Genomic DNA, 19,506 nt, shown 5'->3' on the forward strand with positions numbered 1-19,506 from the left:
CAAACAGGGATGTCTGTCCAAGCATGGCAGCGTTGCCTGGCTTTTGGCCGATGTTGAGGGATGAAAACCTGAAGAACTGTGGCTTTGTCTCAGCTTTTATTCTGACATGAACCTCAGCATCTCACTCCATCACATCAATTATGATGTTGTAGAACAATTTTCCCCTATCAGGCTATTTTTTTGGACTAAATTCAACACATAAAATATTGCAATTACAGTTTCTTTTTCACATTTTGCTCCTGACATTTCTTCTGTCATCCTATTTTTCAAATAACACCAAGTATTCAGGGTAATTAAAATTCTGCTGGAATGGTCTCTTAACACATAGAGATGGAAGGCAAGAGATTTCACAGGGAAAATATTTATTGCGTTCAGAAGTAATGGAAACAATATCTGCTTTTGACCCCAGCAAGGCCTCTGAAATCCAATTCTCAGCAGAAAACCACAATCAAAATAGAAAAGCCTTAATTCAGAGACATGACTCTTCTGAACTAGGCACCAGAGCCCTCTGCTCGTGCCATAACCATAGGTCAATGCCACTTAAAACAGACTCAGGAACTATTTAGAGGCAGGCAAAGGATGGATTTGGTTCATCTGTCATTTTAATCAGCCTTTCTTCACTACTGATGGAGCTCCCAGGCCCCAGAGAGCCACCAGCACTGGCTGTCCCCACAGCTCCATGGGATGCTGTGTCTGGAGGCTCTGGTGCCTGGCTGGCACCTGTCCTTGGGCTCACACAGCCCCCAAATCACACCAAACCCCTCTGGCTGTGTGGCAGGGTGGGTGGGTGGGTTTAATCTTCACCCTAATTGCATCCACACTCCCTGAAAAAATCCCTCTGCCCAGGAATTTCTCCTGGGGAGCTGAGAAGCCTCAGAGAAAAGGAAACCAATTCTTCTTTCATTTGCTTCTCCTGTGTTGTGCTCATGTGGAATGTGTTTAAAAAGGAAAACAATTCTTCTCTCAATTGCTTCTCCTGTGTTGTGCTCACATGTGGAATGTGTTTGGAGATTGTTCACCCACAGGTGATTGTTCCACTGCATTCTGCTGGGAGTTGTTTTCACTCCTTGGCCAATCAGGGCCAAGCTGTGTCAGGGCTCTGGAGAGAGTCACAAGTTTTCATTATTATCTTTTAGCCTTCTGTAAGTGTCCTTTCTGTATTCTTTAGTATAGCATTCTTTAATATAATATAGTATCATAAAATAATAAATTAGCCTTCTGAGAGCATGTAGTCAAATTCATCACTCCTGCCTTCATCAGGGTATCCCTGCCAATACAATAGTCTGGGTCGTCCATTGAAAATTTCTCTGGAGACACAATTTAGACTCAAAAGTATTTTGTGTTAGATCTTTTAAATTTCTTCCAAATGCTTCAATTTCCCGCCCAAAAAGCTGAAAGAGGCAGGAGAATGATGCTAGGTTTTGATGAAATATTTCTCAGAGCCCACAGTGCATGTGAGGATGAGGGACGCCAGCCACAGGAGGATCCTGAATTCCCCAATTGATTTGAGCTCTGGGGTCAACAAGCTCCTCTCCCTCCTTCCTTCATTACCTTTTGCTTCCACTAATGGTTTCTCTGCTGTGGAGGCTGTGGCTGCTTTGCAGGTTTCTGAATATTTCTCTGTCATTTGAGCTGCACCACTAGGTTTTCACTCAGACCTTGAAGTTCTCCAGCGTGTCATCTTGCCAGGCTCATTGATCTTACCCATTCCCTTTCTTTTTCACAGTCTTTCATTGGCAGCCCAAGAAAGTTTTCATTTAATTCCTGAACTCTGGCTTTATCTGACAGAAAGGACCAAGACACCATCCTTTATCCACCTTTGGGGTGAATCCATAGCAAGTTCCAAGGAATAAGCAGCATGTAAAGCCAGGTCTGAGTTCAGCCTGGTTCTTGTCTCCTTGCTGATCTCCTCTGATTTAGAGAGCAGAGGAGGGTGAGCAAGGACAGCCCAACCATGAACTGGATGAGCAAGCAGCAATGCCAGGGTGCAGCCTGAGCAGGACCTGGGGTTCCACACCCCAAACCCAGCCCAGGGAACTGTCCCTGCTGCAGGAAGGTGAGATAAACCAGGGAGGAGAGGAGAGCTGGAAAACAGAAGCAAAAAGTGGCCCAGCTGTGCCCAGGGTGATCTTTCCTAAATCCACAGGGGCTGTGGGCTGTGCCTTGTCCATCCTCAGGGATGGATTTCCCCAGATCCCTCCCCAGCTCTGCACTGCCACGTGCCCAGGGCAGGTTTCAGTGCCAGGAGGTTCCTGGCAGGGATCTGGAGCCCTTCTCCAAACAAATCCAACTGTCTGAGCCAGGCCACCCTGGAATGGAGCCACGAGCCCTCTCCTTGGGTGGTGGCACATCTGGTGGAGAATTACAGAGGGAAGCATCTCCTGATAGAGGCTGTGGGCTGGGCTTTGAGAAGGGGCTGTTGTGAATCTCCAGGGATTCCAGAAGGAAGCGGAGATGATAATTAATGCCTGGTTCAAAAGCAATTATACCAATTATGTTTTTAATTTAATCTCTGCAAAATTTGGGACTCTCAGAAAATGTAAATAAACAGCTCTAAAAATATTAACATCTCTCCTGTTTAGCATCCTCCCCAGATCCTGGCTAAACGAGCTCGTTCCCAGCAGTGCTTGCCTGCCAATCTTGGGCAGAATTTGCAGAGATATTCCCAGGAAATTCCCTCAGTCTTGCTCAGCAACTGCAGGGCCATCCATGGAAATTCATCCCCACAGGGAATAAGTTTGTCCATAGCAAACTGCCACCACACTCCAGTGTTCTGCCAGTGCCCTGACTGGGCCAAACTCCTGCTTGTCAGGATGGTGGGAGGTTCTACTTCTCAGTGACCTAAATCCCACCCTGATTCCTGTGTGCATTGGTGGCAGAATCTCCTGAAATACCAATTTGTCCCTGCTACTACTGCAGAATGACCGAGGCTTCTCCTCAGTCAACCAAAAATGACAATTTTTCCCGCATTTTTTAACTATTACACACAAGAAGTTACATGTCTGGACCCCATCCCATCCCACCATCACATTCCCTGGGTGCTGTTGTAGGACACAATATTGAAAAGATGATCCAAAGTGACCAAAGCCTCTGGAGAAGCCATCTGAGACACCTCAGGAGGACTTGGCTTGCCAGGTCTCTTCTCTCCAGAGTGCAGGACACAGACTTACAGCTGTGTGGGTGGCTTGGCCTGAATTTGCCTTTTTCTCTATAAAGCTCTGCACCAGAGGGTCGGCAGCCCCTGCACAGCAGCATCACAAGCATTGAGACTCATTTTTTCCAGTTCCTTTAGGGTCTTGTCCTGCCATATCCCAACCAACTGATGCCTTAAGATTTTAGCCTTTATGTCTTTCAAATCCTGTGCTGCCTTAGTCCATAACTCCATATAGAAGTGGTGTTAACTATCTTTACAGATTACAGAACAATTCCTCCAGGCCTGAGATCCAAGGACACCCTTCAGCCTCAGGCCCTGAGAAATATGAGCTAAAGTGAAATGTGAGGAGCAAACTGGGGGTAATTGACTTCATTACCTGAAGCTGTAATTAAGGATTAACCCCTGGTATGCAAATGGACCGAACTTATATTTGTCTGAAAAACTTGTGACCATTTTGGGTGTAGCCTCTGGAAGGTTGCCCAGGGTGTGTCTACTGAAAGCTTTTAATAAATCCCCACTTTATTCTCTCAATCCTGACTAGCCTCTGTCCTGGGAGCCCCTCAAGGCCCCATCAGGAGCTCTGTTTCCCTGTGTGCTGCAGGTTCAGCCCATATGAGTGGTATGATGCCCACCCCTGCAACCCGGGCTCGGACATCGTGGAGAACAACTTCACCCTCCTGAACAGCTTCTGGTTCGGGATGGGAGCGCTGATGCAGCAAGGTAAGGGGGCACCCACCTGCTCTTGGGGCTTGCTTAATTCAAAATTTGTCTTGGATGCAACCTCCCAGCTCCTGCAGCTCCAAGGAGGAGCGCTGCCTTCATCTCCCTCAGCTCCTTCATTCCCCCACATCCCACAGACTCAGCAAATTCCTGTTTCTGTTCATTCCGACCATTTGTTCAGTTCCAGGATCTGTGACCTGGCTCTCTCTCTGATCTAAACCAACTCTTCCAGCAGACAGGGTGCCTTGCCCTCTGCTCCATCCCCGTTTTTGCCCTCCCCTGGTCACTCTGAGCCGTGTGAGATGCCCTGAAGCTCCCCCAGCCTGGAGGAGCTGCCCTGGGAGCCTGTGCCCATCAACCCCTCAGCCACCAGGGAGCCCAGAACTGGGACAGGGATGGGATTACACCCCTGTGTGTGGATGGAATAGAGAGGGGCAAGGAACAGAATAAATCTGTTCAGAAGGCAGCAGGGGGGGAGCTTGGGAGCAGCTCTGAATAAGGGAACAAAATTCAGCTGCGATCTAATTGCAGAAAATCCAGGAATAGAAATAAGTGGAAAATGTCAAACATTTGTCACACTTTAATTTACCATGTATCAGTGGTTAGATCCAGAGAGCAAAAGAAGCACAGCCTTGGCTCAGTGGCAGGCACAGAGCTGCTCTGAGCTCCACTGCTGCCTGTAATAGAGATTCCTCCTGGATCCCAGCTGCCCTCGTGGACAGTGACAGTTCCCAGCAAGACGGTTTAGCAGCATGAATCATCCCTCTTATCAGATGCTGATAAATGAAAAGAGCTATATTCTTTTTAACTCGATTCTGCATCTGAGAAGAAAAATATTTCAAAGCCAGACTGATGTCACAGCATCCAATGCATCAAAGGGCCGGAGATGGAAGAGGGAAGAAGCAGGATCTTGAGGAGAGCCAAAGCACCCTCGATATCCAGGACTCCTCCTCTTCCTGGTGTCTCCTTGCTGCACTCTGAAGGGAGGAAAACTACACCCCATGCTCTGCTTTGATGCCACACTGCCTAAAATTGCTTTGCAAAGCCCAATCTTTGTTGCACTTTCCAGGCTGATAAATCCTCTGAGCACAGCTGTTTCAAGCCCAAAGCTCTTGCCTGGCTTTAAAAGGTGTTTTGGGTGATTACAAAAATAGCACAACCCATTTAGCCCTTCGTGTCTGCTCAATAAAAGTCATTCCAGACCCACTACACCTTTTATGCTGTAACATCTCCTGCTTCCCCATTTCTGACTGGCATTCAAAGCCCTGGACCCTGATAGCTCCTTTCTCTTGGTGTTTGATTTTTTTTTTTAAACCTTGTGTATTTGAACACACTCCCCAGAGTGAGTCTTTTGAAAATAATCTGTATAAAAGCAAAGCCCTTTTAAAATGGCAGAACAAAACACTCATAAAAGTTCATAAATAGCTTGCTATTTAAATCTCATAAAAGCAGCCTAGTTAATTACTTCAGTTTGGATGTTTCCTGTAAATTGGGCACTGTACCCAAGGTCAGTAATCAAGGAAGAGGGTTTTTCTGCAAATGCTACAAAAACCCCACTGATGTCCTCACATGCAAGATGCCTGGATAATTTGCCTCAAAACCAGTTGGCTTTAATTGCAGGGCTGTAACTGTTTCTGACAGTGAAACCTGATTTTATATATATTTATGTATATAAAATGTACATATGGATACATAAAATGGGGGTTTTACCTCTATTTCCTCTGCCCTCCTTCCCCTGTCCCAGGCCCAGAGCTGATGCCCAAAGCCCTGTCTACTGATGTCCTCCATCTGTCTGGATAATTTGCCTCAAAACCAGTTGGCTTTAATTGCAGGGCTCTAAAAGTCTTGGTAGCAAAACCTGATCACATATATATCTATATATATCTATATATATCTATATATATCTATATATCTATATATCTATATATCTATATATCTATATCTATATCTATATCTATATCTATATCTAATGTACATATGGATATATAAAATGGGGTTTTCCCCTCTATTTCCTCTGCCCTCCTTCCCCTGTCCCAGGCCCACAGCTGATGCCCAAAGCCCTGTCTACTGATGTCCTCCATCTGTCTGGATAATTTGCCTCAAAACCAGTTGGCCTTAATTGCAGGGCTGTCACAGTTTTGATCGCAAAACCTGATCACATATATAAATATACATGTATATAAAATGCACCTATGGCTATATAAGATGGTTTTTTCCCTCCATTTGCTCTGCCCCCCTTCCCCTGTCCCCCCAGGCTCGGAGCTGATGCCCAAAGCCCTGTCCACACGGATCATTGGTGGCATATGGTGGTTCTTCACCCTCATCATCATCTCGTCCTACACGGCCAACCTGGCCGCCTTCCTGACCGTGGAGAGGATGGAATCCCCCATCGACTCGGCAGATGACTTGGCAAAGCAGACAAAAATAGAGTATGGAGCAGTGAAGGATGGAGCTACCATGACCTTCTTCAAGGTGAGAGCAGGCAGAGCTTTCTGCCTTCCAGGCAGAGATGCCAACGGGAGCCAGGACAAAGATCCAAAGACAGGAATCCTCCCCAGCCGCCCCTGCTGCTCCTTCTTGCAGCTTCTTGCAGTCTCACACCTTGCCCAGACTGAGATTGTCACTCACCCGAGTCCCACCAAGGCTAAATGCCCCTCCCTGTTGTTAACTGAAGTCACAGGTACAAAATTAAACTGATTTTACACTTTTGGCAGGCTCTACCCAATATTGGCTCAAAGTGCAGCTTGCATTAAAGCCCTGCAGAAAAAATCTTGCATTCCTTAAAGCATCTTCCCAATTTCCACATCTGACCCATCCAGCTTCTTCCTTGCCCCCAGGCTGACCCAGCCAGCCTTCAGGGACAGGGGAGAGCCCAAATGAAACCCACAGCTGGACAGATGTTGCAAAGTGCCCTCCCTGACCTGTATTTTTTACAGCTGAAATATCTTTCTTGTCCTTCAGGTATTCATATCAATGTAATCCAGTTTTATTAACCTTTGAGATCCAGGGCAAGGTAACACTACCAGTGCATCACAATCCAATTGCATTAATTTTGTCTATTTAAAGCATAATTAAATTCAGAAGTCAGTCAGATTCCGCCACAGCCTCAAAAATAGAAAGAAACTGAGAGATGTAAAATGACCTTTAAAACCACTGCTGGCCTGTAAAAACCCAGTTTGAAAAGAGAGAGAATAAAGGGATAGAAATGAGGGGTGATTAAGGAATTATCACCCTGGCAAGGAAAGAGGCCCAGAGGAAGATCCCAGGCTTTGGCTCAGGAATGGGAGCTGGCTCCCCCACACCTCTGGCTCCTTCCCCCTCCACCACCCTAATGCAGAAGGAAATACATGTGACTAGCACAGTTCAGGCTTTACCAAGCAGTTTGTGCCTGGTGCTGCAAGATTTGAGCAGGCACTGGGTGATGGCAGCTTGATGAGGCCTCAGCAGTTTAATTGGCAAGACTCATTAAAGGAAGGCTGGATTTTAATAATAGAGGGAGCATTGTTGCTGGCTCTGATGTGGCTGAGAAGCCTCTGTCCTCCCTGGGTGTGTGTCCTGACTCTGGCAGGCAGCAGCAGAGGTTGATAAAGAGCCACAGAGGGGGTGGTTTGATCTTTAGTGATTTTGGGAATGCCCAGTTTGCCTCCTGCCATGGAGCTGCTCCGTGCAGCTCTGTCCATGGCACAGGCAGATGTGTGGTGGTGTTTTCCAAAGCCAAATAACCCTGGAAGAGCCAGCTGGGAAAGGCAGGCTGTCACTGTGGGCTTTAACTGTGCCTTCCAGTATGAGTTTTATATGGGAATAAAAGGAAACTGTCTCTTTTAACAATCATCAGGACACAGTATATTTATTGCTTCATATCATTATCCATCAGAATCATACTTCAGGCTCCTAACAGCCTTGGCATGGTTTATTGATGCAGAGTATTTTCCTTTTCCTTTTTATTATCGCTGTTGTATGGAGATGAATTCTCAGGAATGTCCCTTCTGACAAGCATTTCCATTACTGGAGCAGTGGGAGCTCCCACGTGGGAAGCTCTGCTCACTTGTCCTTCCTGTACAGAGGGACTTGGCACTGACAGGATTTCTCCCAGCTCCAGCAAGGTCTTTGTTCTCACCTGGGTAATTCCTGTGGTGGGTTTGGTGCAGCTGCTCTGTCACTGCCACCTCCATGGGGACACCTGTCACAGCACAGAGCCCCAGGTGCCAGCTGAGGATCCACCCTCCCTCAGATGGGTGGCCCTGGAAGCACCCGGCTTCCCTCCCTTCTCCCCTGCTCCAGGGGGCTGCAGAAGAGACAGCCCCCACCAACCAGGGCTCCTGAAGCATCCTGCAGAGCCAGGGCCTGAGCACCCCAGCAGCTCTGAACACACTGGCAGTGCCTGAGCAGCCCTGAACACACCATCCCAGCTCTGAACAGACCATCCCAGCAGCTCTGAACACACCATCCCAGCTCTGAGCACACCATCCAGCCCTGAACAGACCATCCCAGCTCTGAACAGACCATCCCAGCAGCTCTGAACACACCATCCCAGCTCTGAACACACCATCCAGCCCTGAACAGACCATCCCAGCTCTGAACACATCATCCCAGCAGCTCTGAACACACCATCCCAGCTCTGAACACACCATCCAGCTCTGAACACACCATCCAGCTCTGAACACACCATCCCAGCTCTGAGCACACCATCCAGCCCTGAACACACCATCCCAGCTCTGAACACACCATCCAGCTCTGAACAGACCATCCCAACCCTGAACACACCATCCCAGCTCTGAACACACTGGCAGTGCCTGAGCAGCTCTGAACACACCATCCCAGCAGCTCTGAACACACCATCCAGCTGTGAACACACCATCCAGCTGTGAACACACCATCCAGCTGTGAACACACCATCCCAGCAGCTCTGAACACACCATCCCAACCCTGAACACACCATCCCAGCTCTGAACACACCATCCAGCTCTGAACACACCATCCCAGCCCTGAACACACCATCCCAGCCCTGAACACACCATCCCAGCAGCCCTGAACACACCATCCCTGCCCTGAACACACCATCCCAGCCCTGAACACACCATCCAGCCCTGAACACACCATCCCAGCTCTGAACACACCATCCCAGCTCTGAGCACACCATCCAGCTCTGAACACACTGTCAGTGCTGGGACAAAAGGCTGATGCCAGCACACCCATGAGAATCTCACCTGCTCCATGGATTACCTTTTATATTTACTATTACCTAATCACTATATATTTAGTATATTTAGCAATACTTGGCCCAAACTGCTGCCTGGCTCTCTGAGTGGCTCTTCCCCAAATTCATTCCCCTCACAGCAGGGTCTCCCTCCTCCCTTTCTCCCTGTGAAATCAGCTGCAAGCTGCACCCACCAGCCCTGAGCACCCCTGGGTGCTGCAGCCCCGTCCTGTCCATGCTGGATCCCCCAGGAGTGCAGGAGGAGAGCAGCACCCTGATCCTGGGGACCATGGACAGTGGGAGGAAGAGGAAGAGGAAGGCAGACCCCTTGCATGCCCTTCCATGAGATGGTTGCCAAAGCACTGAGCTGTGCTCAGGCCTGAGCTCACTGCAGAAGGTCCCAGTGGAACCAAGACCCCTCTGGGACAGCCCCACAGCAAGGGATGCTGCTCCCACAGAATTTGGCCCCATGCAGCCAAGCAAACCAAGAGAAGGAAGAAGAGAGAGCTTTACCCACCATATTGGCGCATTCTGATTTCATGGAAAGAGCTTTTGAGAAGCTCTTTACTCCCTGGCAATGCAGATTGAGTTACAGGAATAAACACGGATCAATTAATTTAGGAGCAGCATCTAGAGTTCATTATAACTCATAAATCCTTCCCACCCTGCAGAGGATGCTGCCTCTCTGAATGGAAGGCCAGATCTCATGTGCAGTTTGGAGCCTGGCTGTGAGTGTGTGGATGTGTGTACACAGATACTCATACAGAAATGTTAAATCCTCAAGACTAAGTATCTTCAGTTGGTGGAATTCAATTTATTTTTTTCATACAGGCTGGAATTGAAAATCTTAAGCCTGAAAGTTCCTTTCTTGCCAATTTGGCTGATAAAAAAGCGTATATGTCTTGGCAAGATGCCTCGCAGGGGCTCCTCTAAACAATTCCATTAATTGATTTGGGTGGCTGGCCCTGCAGAGCTGCTTATTAAAGGTGGCTCCTGAGCTGTGACTCCGAAGAATGAACTCGGAGGCGTTCTCGGCGTCGCTGCCTTCGGAGGGGCTGGCGCTCTGCTTTCACACACACATCTCATTTAGCACCAACACGGGCTGATTAAGATGCAGAGCACAACAGAGCAGATTCTGGTGTTATTTATCCTGAATAAATCAAGGAGAAGCTCCACTCTTGTGAGCAGGAGTGAGACTCGAGCTCGCCGTGTGAGCCACGGCCGCAGCAGCAGCAGCCCTTGATAATTAGCAATATCTCCATCATTCCCAACATCTCGGGGCTCCTGACACAGGAACTTCTCTGCCAGTGTCAGATCATTTATCTCAATGCTTCAGGGCACCCAAGCAGCTCCTCCTCATCTCCCTTTGTCACTGAGGGGGACCTGGGACCCTCCAGAGGATGTGGGGGCACAGGAGGGTCCCTTTACCCACAGCCAACTGAGATATGCTTGTTTTAAGAATCCCATAAAAGGAAATGAATGGTGAATCTCTTGAGAAGAAATTAGCACCCAGCCACAGCACAGCAGATCAGACCAGGAACTAACCCCAGATTTTAAAGTTAAACTATAGTAAAATCAGGGGTCCAGCAAAATAAAATGTACACACAAATAAAGAACACAGAAAAAAAACATCAGCAAAATAAACACAATTTAAGGCATTCTTTATTACTAAATTACTACTAAGATGGTTTTGCTTATTTGTGTGCTGCAGTCCTGGCTGACAACATCCAAATTCCCATCAATAAGCAACAGCTTTGCAGTGTGGCCCAAGTATTTGAGAGGAGGAAGGGGAGAAATGAACTTTTCCTTCAACTACAAAACCTGTTCTGTGGCTTAATTGTGTGTGAGCTGAAGCAGGGCCACTCCTGCCCTGGCTGCTCCTGTGATTTGGGATTGATGACCAACATCTCTCTCACAGCTGCTTCTGGGTTTGCAGCAAACCATCAGCCTGTGAGGGCTGTGCTGGGAATTACAGCTGGGGAATTTTCCTTTGGAAAAGCAGTTTTCTCAGCAGGTTTTAGAGCCTGAGACTGCCCTGAGCAGGGCTGGGTGTGAGCTGCCCTGGCAGCATCAATGCCCTGCCCACCAATGCCCTGCCCTCCCTCCTGGAAGGACCCCAAGCTCCTCTGCCCTGCTGGGTCCCAGCCCCAAGCCCAGATCTCTGTCCCAGCAGTGACAGCAGTGACAGCAGCTCCATCCTCCCTGCCAGCCCTTCCCAGATGTGCCCCAGCTGCAGCAGCACCCCACCCCTGGCAGGGCTGAGCTGGGCTCAAAGCAGCACAGCCACAAGTGACAAATCCGGGCTCCTCCTGGCATCCCAAACACAATTAAGTCCTTTCAAGCTGGTCGGGAGCAGTGATTTAAGAGAAGAAGAGAAAAGTGGTTTTTCTCTTCCAGGGAGCCCTGTCTGGTGTAATTTCAGTGGCCTGAAGAGGTCCAGTGCCTCATGCAAGTCCCATTTGCTTCACTAAATGCAGCCTATTGATTTTTTGCCAGTTTATTTTGCTCTGCGCTCTAAACTGGGAGAACACCGACGTTAAAAGCTCTGTGTCAACACTCAAGGAGCATTAAATGCAGAAAGAGAAGAAGAGAGAGGGAGAGCCAAGGAACCCAGAGGCCTCTGATGTGAACTATATAAATGTTAAACAAGTCCTTATCAGCCAGCCGAGCGCACGATTCATTTCAATTACCCATTGTAATGTACAGATATTTAATAATCCTTTTGGAGGCTACATTTCTTGCTGCTCTTTGAGGTTTGATAGATGCCACAAATCTACCTTACAGGCACTGGTCCAGATTTTCAAGCAAGGGAGATTATCCTGCCTCTTGAATGAAGTTTGCTCCAGCACATCCACTGCTGAGCATTCATCAAGTGGATTATAACGAGCACAAGCTTTATTGGAGAAGAAATGAATCCCTGGGTGTTTCAGTCAGGAGAAGGGGTTAAAGGCAGAGGAACAGCACTGCACTACCCAGCTTTGGGGGGATGAGCTTTTGTTTAACTTTGGCTAAACATGCTGCAATAAAGGAGGTGGATGGGCAAAGCATTTGGAAAACGAAGCACTACACGGGACTTTCAGCTGCCTCACCATTATTTATGATGGTTTCATCAGAAGAACCTCTGCTGGCACATTTTGGGTGATACTGACACGATGATGGGGAGCTGTGGCAGCAGCAGTTGGGCTGGGCTTGGGCTCCATCTCCTGCTTTCTCATGGAAGGACAGAGACCTGTGGAGAGATAAAGGACAGCTGAAATCACAGCTCTGCCGCAGCCACTCCTCGTGCAGCAGCTCTGAGAGCCCACCCTGCCTCCAGACACAGCACAGGCTCTTATCTGCCCCCTGACTTATCAGCCAGCTCCAGGCTCACCGAGGAGCACAGGGCAGGAAGAGGTTTGGCTGGCTAAGCTGCCTCTTATGAAATAAGAAGACAAAAACAGATCTAGGAAAAACAAGAAATGGGGCAGGAAAGAAGAACTATGCATAAAGGAGCTGGCAGCAGTGGGAGCACAAGCCCTGAATATCCAAGTGTTGTCCCAGGGCTGGTCTGAGGGAGAAGCACTGACCCACAGGAGCACTGGCACCACCAAAGGGGCAAGAGGACGCTGCTCTGCCTGTCTGGGAAATCTTCCTGCACTAAAACCAGTTTTGAGCAGCAGTCTGGTCTAGTGGAAGGCGTCCCTGCCCATGGCAGGGGGGAACAGGATGAGCTTTAAGGTCTTTCCCAGCCCAAACCATTCTGGGATTTTGAGATTCTGTGGCTTTTGTGATGACTGACAGAGACAGCTCAGAAGGTGCTCGTAGATAAATGGTACTTTTCAAATGTTATGTCAAGATGTAAAATAACCATATTTCTTCTCACTCAACACATTTTCTAGAAATAAAAAAAAAACAACATTCACATGAATGTGCAAGCTAGAAAACATATTTCTTCCTTTGCAACAGAATGTCTGCTGATAGTGAAAGAATATCCATGTTTATTTTTAGCCGTAAGACAATCTTCTTGAATATCTCTGTGCTTCTGTTTACGTGGGTACGTTAAATCTGTTTGGCAGTTGCACATATCTCAGAGGAGACTCGTTTCCTTGCCATGCTTGAGGAAAGACAAAAATATCAGAGAGTGTGTAGAGAAAACCACGTCCTACAAAACTCTCTGTTCTTTCTGCATGCAGAAACATTTCAGGGTAAACAAATCCTGGTTAGGAGGCGAGCACATTTGAGCAGATCTTCCAATGGACTGGGAGTTGAGGGGACCTGCAGGGCTTTGGGCAGGGTCAGTTCCACCTCAGGACCTCAAGCACATGCACAGTGGGATGTTTGCTGCAACCTTTGTCTGTCTTTAAGGCAACATAAATCCAAACAATGCTGGGCAGTGAAGGCATTTAAGGCAAAGTCAAAATCATGGTTGGTCCATTGTGTGATCTGCTCTCAGCTATCATCATTATTATTATTAACTAAAAAGTTACCAGGTTTTAGCAAATGGAGAATTTATTCTTATTTTGGGGCTGGGGGGGGGTATCGTTTTTCCAGAAATCCAAAATCTCCACGTTTGAAAAAATGTGGGCTTTCATGAGCAGCAAACCTACAGCACTGGTCAAGAACAACGAGGAGGGGATCCAGCGAACCCTGACAGCGGATTATGCTCTGCTGATGGAGTCCACCACCATCGAGTACATCACCCAGAGGAACTGCAACCTCACCCAGATCGGGGGGCTCATCGACACCAAAGGCTATGGCATTGGGACACCCATGGGTGAGTGACAGCCCTGCCCCTGTCCCAAGGGGCTGGGCACCACAAACACAACACAGGTGATTGTTGCAGTGTGATTTCAGGGTTTACCCCAGAACCCCGGGTCCCTCCCCTGGAGATTCCCTGCCAGGTGTGTCAGTCCCCTCTCCTTTCCCCTCCCAGCACTGTCTGTCAGTCCTGCCATTCCAGAAGGGCACAGAGTGATTGGCAGGTTCAAAGGATGCCCTCTACCCCCGGGGGCACTGGGCCATCCAGGTGTCCTCTGTCCCTTTGTCCCTCCCCTCCTGTGCCTGGCTGGTGGCTCCCTGCCCCTTCCCTGCCCTCTCCTGGGGTTAAAGGAGCAGCACCCACGGGCTCAGGAGTTCTGCTGGAGCTGCTGTGGGTTCAGAGGCTGTGGGCCAGAATAAAGCTCTGGATCCAAACCCTCCAGCAGAACCCACTCCTTTCCTTCCCCATCGCCTTAAAGCTGCTCTGCCAGAGGGAACCCTGAGGAGCAGCCCCTGCTATGGGGGGAGGCTCCATCCCAGCACCACCAGAGCTCCTGCACGCCTGGACTGGTGCCCACGTGCCCAGGGCAGCACCAGCCAGCCCAAAGTGTCTGTGGGGTGAAACACCACGCAGCCATGGCCAAAAGTGTCTGTGGGGTGAAACACCACACAGCCATGGCCAAAAGTGTCTGTGGGGTGAAACACCACACAGCCATGGCCAAAAGTGTCTGTGGGGTGAAACACCACAGTGCTGCTGTTTGGTTCAGCACCAAGGGCCAGAAAGCTCAGGCACGTCCCGACCAGCTCTCATGGTAATTATTCCAATAGGTGATTAAGATAATACACTCCCAGCAGCAAATTTCCAAATACCACTGCCTGCCCGTTGAAGAGAGGTCTGAACTGCACTGCTTAACACAGACACCTTCTCTGCTGGGTGGGATTTTTGTCCCCCTTTTCCCTCTGTGGATAACAGTGTCCCCACCCTCAGGGTCACCGTACAGGGACAAGATCACCATCGCCATCCTGCAGCTCCAGGAGGAGGACAAGCTCCACGTCATGAAGGAGAAGTGGTGGCGGGGGAATGGCTGCCCTGAGGATGAGAACAAGGAGGCCAGTGCTCTGGGCATCCAGAACATCGGGGGGATCTTCATCGTGCTGGCAGCAGGCCTGGTGCTGTCTGTCTTCGTGGCCATGGTGGAGTTCATCTACAAGCTGCGCAAAACGGCGGAGCGCGAGCAGGTACTGACTGACTGCCCTGATTCTCTGCCTCCCCTTAGCCCAGCCACAGGGGGCTTTGCATGCTGGCCCCAGAGACAGGGAGAGGGCAGAGGGATCCAGCCTGGCACCCCTAAAATGCCATCCCCAAGGCTCACTGGGCTGTCCCTCTGACGGCCTCCACTCGGGGGAAAGTCACATCTGCTCTGATCAGAGTCTGCTGCTGAGAGCAGGACACAGTGGTGGGGTGGTTTAGAGCAAGCTGACAAATAAATCATTAAAATATAGGCAGAACTCCCTAGGAGGGGCCTTTCTCAGCTCTTACACCCTCTTGAAATCACCTTGCACGTTCCAGGTGTGCGTACCCACGCCTTCTCCCCAGTCCCATTCAAAGAGGAGCAAGTCAGGGCTCACCAGGCAGCCTCACACTGTCTCACAGCTCAGCCACACTGACAGACACAGCCCATCATTGCTGATCAGTGTCCAGGAAAAAACAGAGCTGCTTTTATGTCCTTCCTCTGCCCTGGGTGTCCCAGTGCAGCAAGTGGAACATGCACTTGTGTGCATGACCAGAAATCAAAGCCAGCTGCCCTCCTGATGGGCTACACAGAGAAAGGAAAGCTGCCCAGTGCAGGAGGGTCAGACCCTCTGAGCCCCCCACGGGGATCACACAGCACCAGACCAGCAGCCAGCTCCAGCTCTGCCTTTGTGCAGGACTGAGCAGGTCACAGGCACAGTCCTTGCCAAGGGAGAGGGCTCAGCCAGGTGCCCACCCAGCCCCACAGAGCCAACACCTGAACAACCCTAAACCCCATCCTCACCTTCTGCTGAGCCCTCCAGCCCCGCTGCTCCCCCCGAGGGAGCAGAACACTGCAGCAGGAACGGGCTGTTTGGTCCCTGATGCCTTGGAGTGGCTCCCTAGAGCACAGGCTAGGCAAGATCAGGAGGATAAAATTGGGTATTTATTGAAGGGCTTCCATAGGTACACCTTGGGCAGTCAAAAGCCTCCAAGGGGCTACACACAAGATGGACAGTAGCCATGAGTTTTTCAGACAGATATAACTTTGGTCCATTTACATATCAGGGGTTAATCCTCCAATTACACCTTCAGGTAATGAAGTCATTTGCTCCAAGTTTACTCCCCCCCACAACTCACTTTTGTTTATATTTTTCGGGGCCTAAGGCAGTGAGGTGCCCTTGATTCCCAGGCCTAGAGAGGAACAGTTTTACCCAAATAAAATGGGACAAGAGTGTCTGACAGGAGCTTTACAGTTACACACTAACAACCTGCAGGATTACAAAACAATAATATATAAGAGCTGAAATGCCACGGCATCATCCCCACTGTCCCAAATAAAATGGGAGAAGAGTATCTGACAGGAGCTTTACAGTTCCATACTAACAAACTGCAGGATTACAAAAAAATAAAAAATAAGAGCTGAAATGCCAAGGCATCACCCCCACTGTCCCAAATAAAACAGGAGTAGAGTGGCTGACGGGTGCTCTACAGTTCCACACTAACAACCTGCAGGATTACAAAAAAATAACATATAAGAGCTGAAATGCTAAGACAGCATGCCCACTGTCCCAAATAAAGCAGGAGTAGAGTGGCTGACGGGTGCTTTACAGTTCCACACTAACTGCAGGATTACAAAAAAATAAAAAATAAGAGCTGAAATGCTAAGGCATCACCCCCACTGTCCCAAATAAAATGGGAGAAGAGTGTCTGACAGGCACTTTAAAGTTCCACACTAACAAACTGCAGGATTACAAATGCCTGAAAATTATAAAAGCTAAAATGCTACGGCATCATCCCCACTGCCCCAAATAAAATGGAAGAACAGTGGCTGATGGGTGCTTTACCATTCCACACTAATAAACTGCGGGATTACAAATGCCTGAAAATTATAAAAGCTGAAATGCTAAGGCATCATCCCCACTGTCCCAAATAAAACAGGAGTAGAGTGGCTGACGGTGCTTTACAGTCCCACACTAACAAACTGCAGGATTACAAAAAAATAAAATAAATAAGAGCTGAAATGCTAAGGCATCACCCTCCCTGTCCCAAATAAAACAGGAGTAGAATGGCTGACAGGTGCTTTACAGTCCCACACTAACAACCTGCAGGATTACAAAAAAATAAAAAAATAAGAGCTGAAATGCTAAAGGCATCACCCCCACTGTCCCAAATAAAATGGGAGAAGTGTCTGACAGGCACTTTAAAGTTCCCCACTAACAAACTGCAGGATTACAAATACCTGAGAATTCTAAGAGCTGAAATGCTAAGGCATCATCCCCACTGTCCCAAATAAAACAGGAGTAGAGTGGCTGACGGGTGCTTTACAGTTCCACACTAACAAACTGCAGGATTACAAAAAAATAAAATAAATAAGAGCTGAAATGCTAAGGCGTGCCCCCCCATGTCCCCAGCGCTCCTTCTGCAGCGCCGTGGCCGACGAGATCCGGCTGTCTCTGACCTGCCAGCGCCGGGTCAAGCACAAGCCGCAGCCGCCCGTGATGGTGAAGACGGACGCCGTGATCAACATGCACACCTTCAACGACCGCCGGCTGCCCGGCAAGGACAGCATGACCTGCAACACCGGCCTGGCACCCGTGTTTCCCTAGGGAATGGCACCGGGGTGGGGTGGGAGGGAAGGAATTGCGGCAGGTGCGCCCCGAAGTAGGGAAGAATGGATTAAAAAATAAGAGGGAAAAAAAGAAAAAGAAAAAGAAAAAAAAAAAAAAGCCTGGTTTGTTCATTTTGAGAACAAGGCCTTTGCAAGCCAGCTGCGTCCATCACCGCAGAGGAGCCAGAACTTCCAAGCACGGACAGTAACGTGGGTCTTGGGGCTTTTTGCGTTTGTTTTGTTACTTTTCATTCCTTTTTTTTTTTAATGCTTCGATCCTCCAGGCCTCGTGGAGTCCAACCACCACCCAGGAGTCTGATGTTTACACACTGCAAACACACGGAGGCGAAGCAGAATTGAGCCAACCCCGAGCGGGTGAGGAGGAGCCGCGAGTGTGGCTCCATCAGCACGGCAATAAACAGGAACACTCGGTCAGGTGTGAGCCCCTGATCCACAGCGACACACACAGCACATTTTTGGAATGGGAGAGGCATCTGGGAAGCCCCAGGATGGGGGAGGCTGTGCTGGCCCCAGAGCAGCTGGCGGTGGCCCTCACCTCGCGGCTGTGCTGGCCGCAGCCACCCGGAGCGGGACGGCCACGTGGCAGCGTGGTGGCAGAAGGTGACACGGGTTCCTCAGCAGATCCAGGGCAGCAGACTGGGAAGGGGAAGGTGAGCCTGAATTGTACCCAAGCTCTGGGCCGGGGAGGGCACAGCGTGGCATGCACAGGACCTCCGAGCGACAGCGCCCACACTCGCCGAGCCCAGCTCCAGCCCAGGGTGACACCGTGATCTCCAGGTCCTCAGCTCTGTCTCTGCTCTCCCTGCAAAGCTCAGCCACTCCTGCAGAGAAGCAAGCATGTCCACAGGCTCCAGCAGCAGCAGGAGGAGAGCTGCTTCCATGAGCCAAAAGTACCGATTTCCATGAAATTCAGCAGCGCCGCACTGGGAGGGCACTATGGGCCTGGTTTAGGACTAAGTGCTCTCCATGGCATCAAGGACCTGAAAGATGAATCTCAGCCAGAGCTGACCTGGGAGAAGCAGAGCCAAGCCTGGGATTCCTCCTGCTCTGACCATGAACTGCCACCCCTCAGGCAGCCTCTCCATGGGATTTAAGCAAACACACGCTAAAATGTTTTTAGGAAATCTTCCATGAATTGTCTTCTTATTTTCAGGTTGCTTAGCCCAGAAGGTTGGTCCTGCAGATGAATTTAGGCAGAATTACCAAAGACCCCTCTGCTGACCTAAGGTAACACTCGAGTTACTTCCCTCAGCTCCATCCCTGCCAGGGCAGGCAGCCAGTGAGATTCATCCACAAAATTAAACAAATGGAAATTCCTCTGCCCACCATAACCCTGGATGTCACACATGTGATGCAAAGGTGCTTAAAAGCTCTGGTTTAACCGCTGGTGGTGGAGAAAACAGCAACACCCTTTCCCTGCAGGGGTTAGAGGGACAGTGACCCTGCAGAACCCCGCCTGTGTGGAGGGCAGGGATGGAGCAATGCCCAAACCAGAGGGTGCTGAGGCCACCACAGCCCTCCCGAGCTGCACAGCCATTCTGGAAAGTTTATCCTTGCCCAAAGGAACAAACCTGACTGATTTTGGATTTTTCCCCACCTCTTCCTCTCTGTGCTCAGTTGGGAAGGTTGTCTCCAGCTGAGCAGAATTAGCAGATTAGCTCAAGGGGGAAAGAGCTGCTCCCCCACCCCACCATGGAACACAGTTTGTCCTTATTTTGCTTTTTCCATGATGTAAAGGAACAACAGTGACCCCAAGCAAAGCCAGGTGATTTGTCATACTTTGACTCAAGATATGCAAAGAATTTACATTCATTTTCACCTTTTCACAAAAAACA

At 49.3% G+C, this 19,506-nt stretch overlaps 1 protein-coding gene across 2 annotated transcripts in view; it reads left to right on the forward strand.

Annotated features, from left to right (window-relative positions):
• GRIK3 (glutamate ionotropic receptor kainate type subunit 3) overlaps positions 1–18,441 on the forward strand; it is a gene marked incomplete at both ends in the record, with an annotated part of 122,329 nt that extends 103,888 nt beyond the window's left edge. The window contains 5 exons of one of the 2 annotated variants that reach the window (XM_084222545.1): positions 3,756–3,874; positions 6,129–6,346; positions 13,602–13,824; positions 14,797–15,047; positions 17,935–18,441. In XM_084222545.1, the coding sequence (XP_084078671.1) occupies positions 3,756–3,874; positions 6,129–6,346; positions 13,602–13,824; positions 14,797–15,047; positions 17,935–18,441 (1,318 nt within the window). Of the gene's footprint in view, positions 1–3,755; positions 3,875–6,128; positions 6,347–13,601; positions 13,825–14,796; positions 15,048–17,453; positions 17,649–17,934 lie in introns of those variants that run through there. The other variant, XM_084222546.1, reaches the window with a different exon arrangement.
• Between the last annotated feature and the right edge of the window lie 1,065 nt (positions 18,442–19,506).

This window comes from Fringilla coelebs (genome assembly GCF_963513975.1).
Source record: "Fringilla coelebs genome assembly, chromosome: 28".
Taxonomy (NCBI): domain Eukaryota; kingdom Metazoa; phylum Chordata; class Aves; order Passeriformes; family Fringillidae; genus Fringilla; species Fringilla coelebs.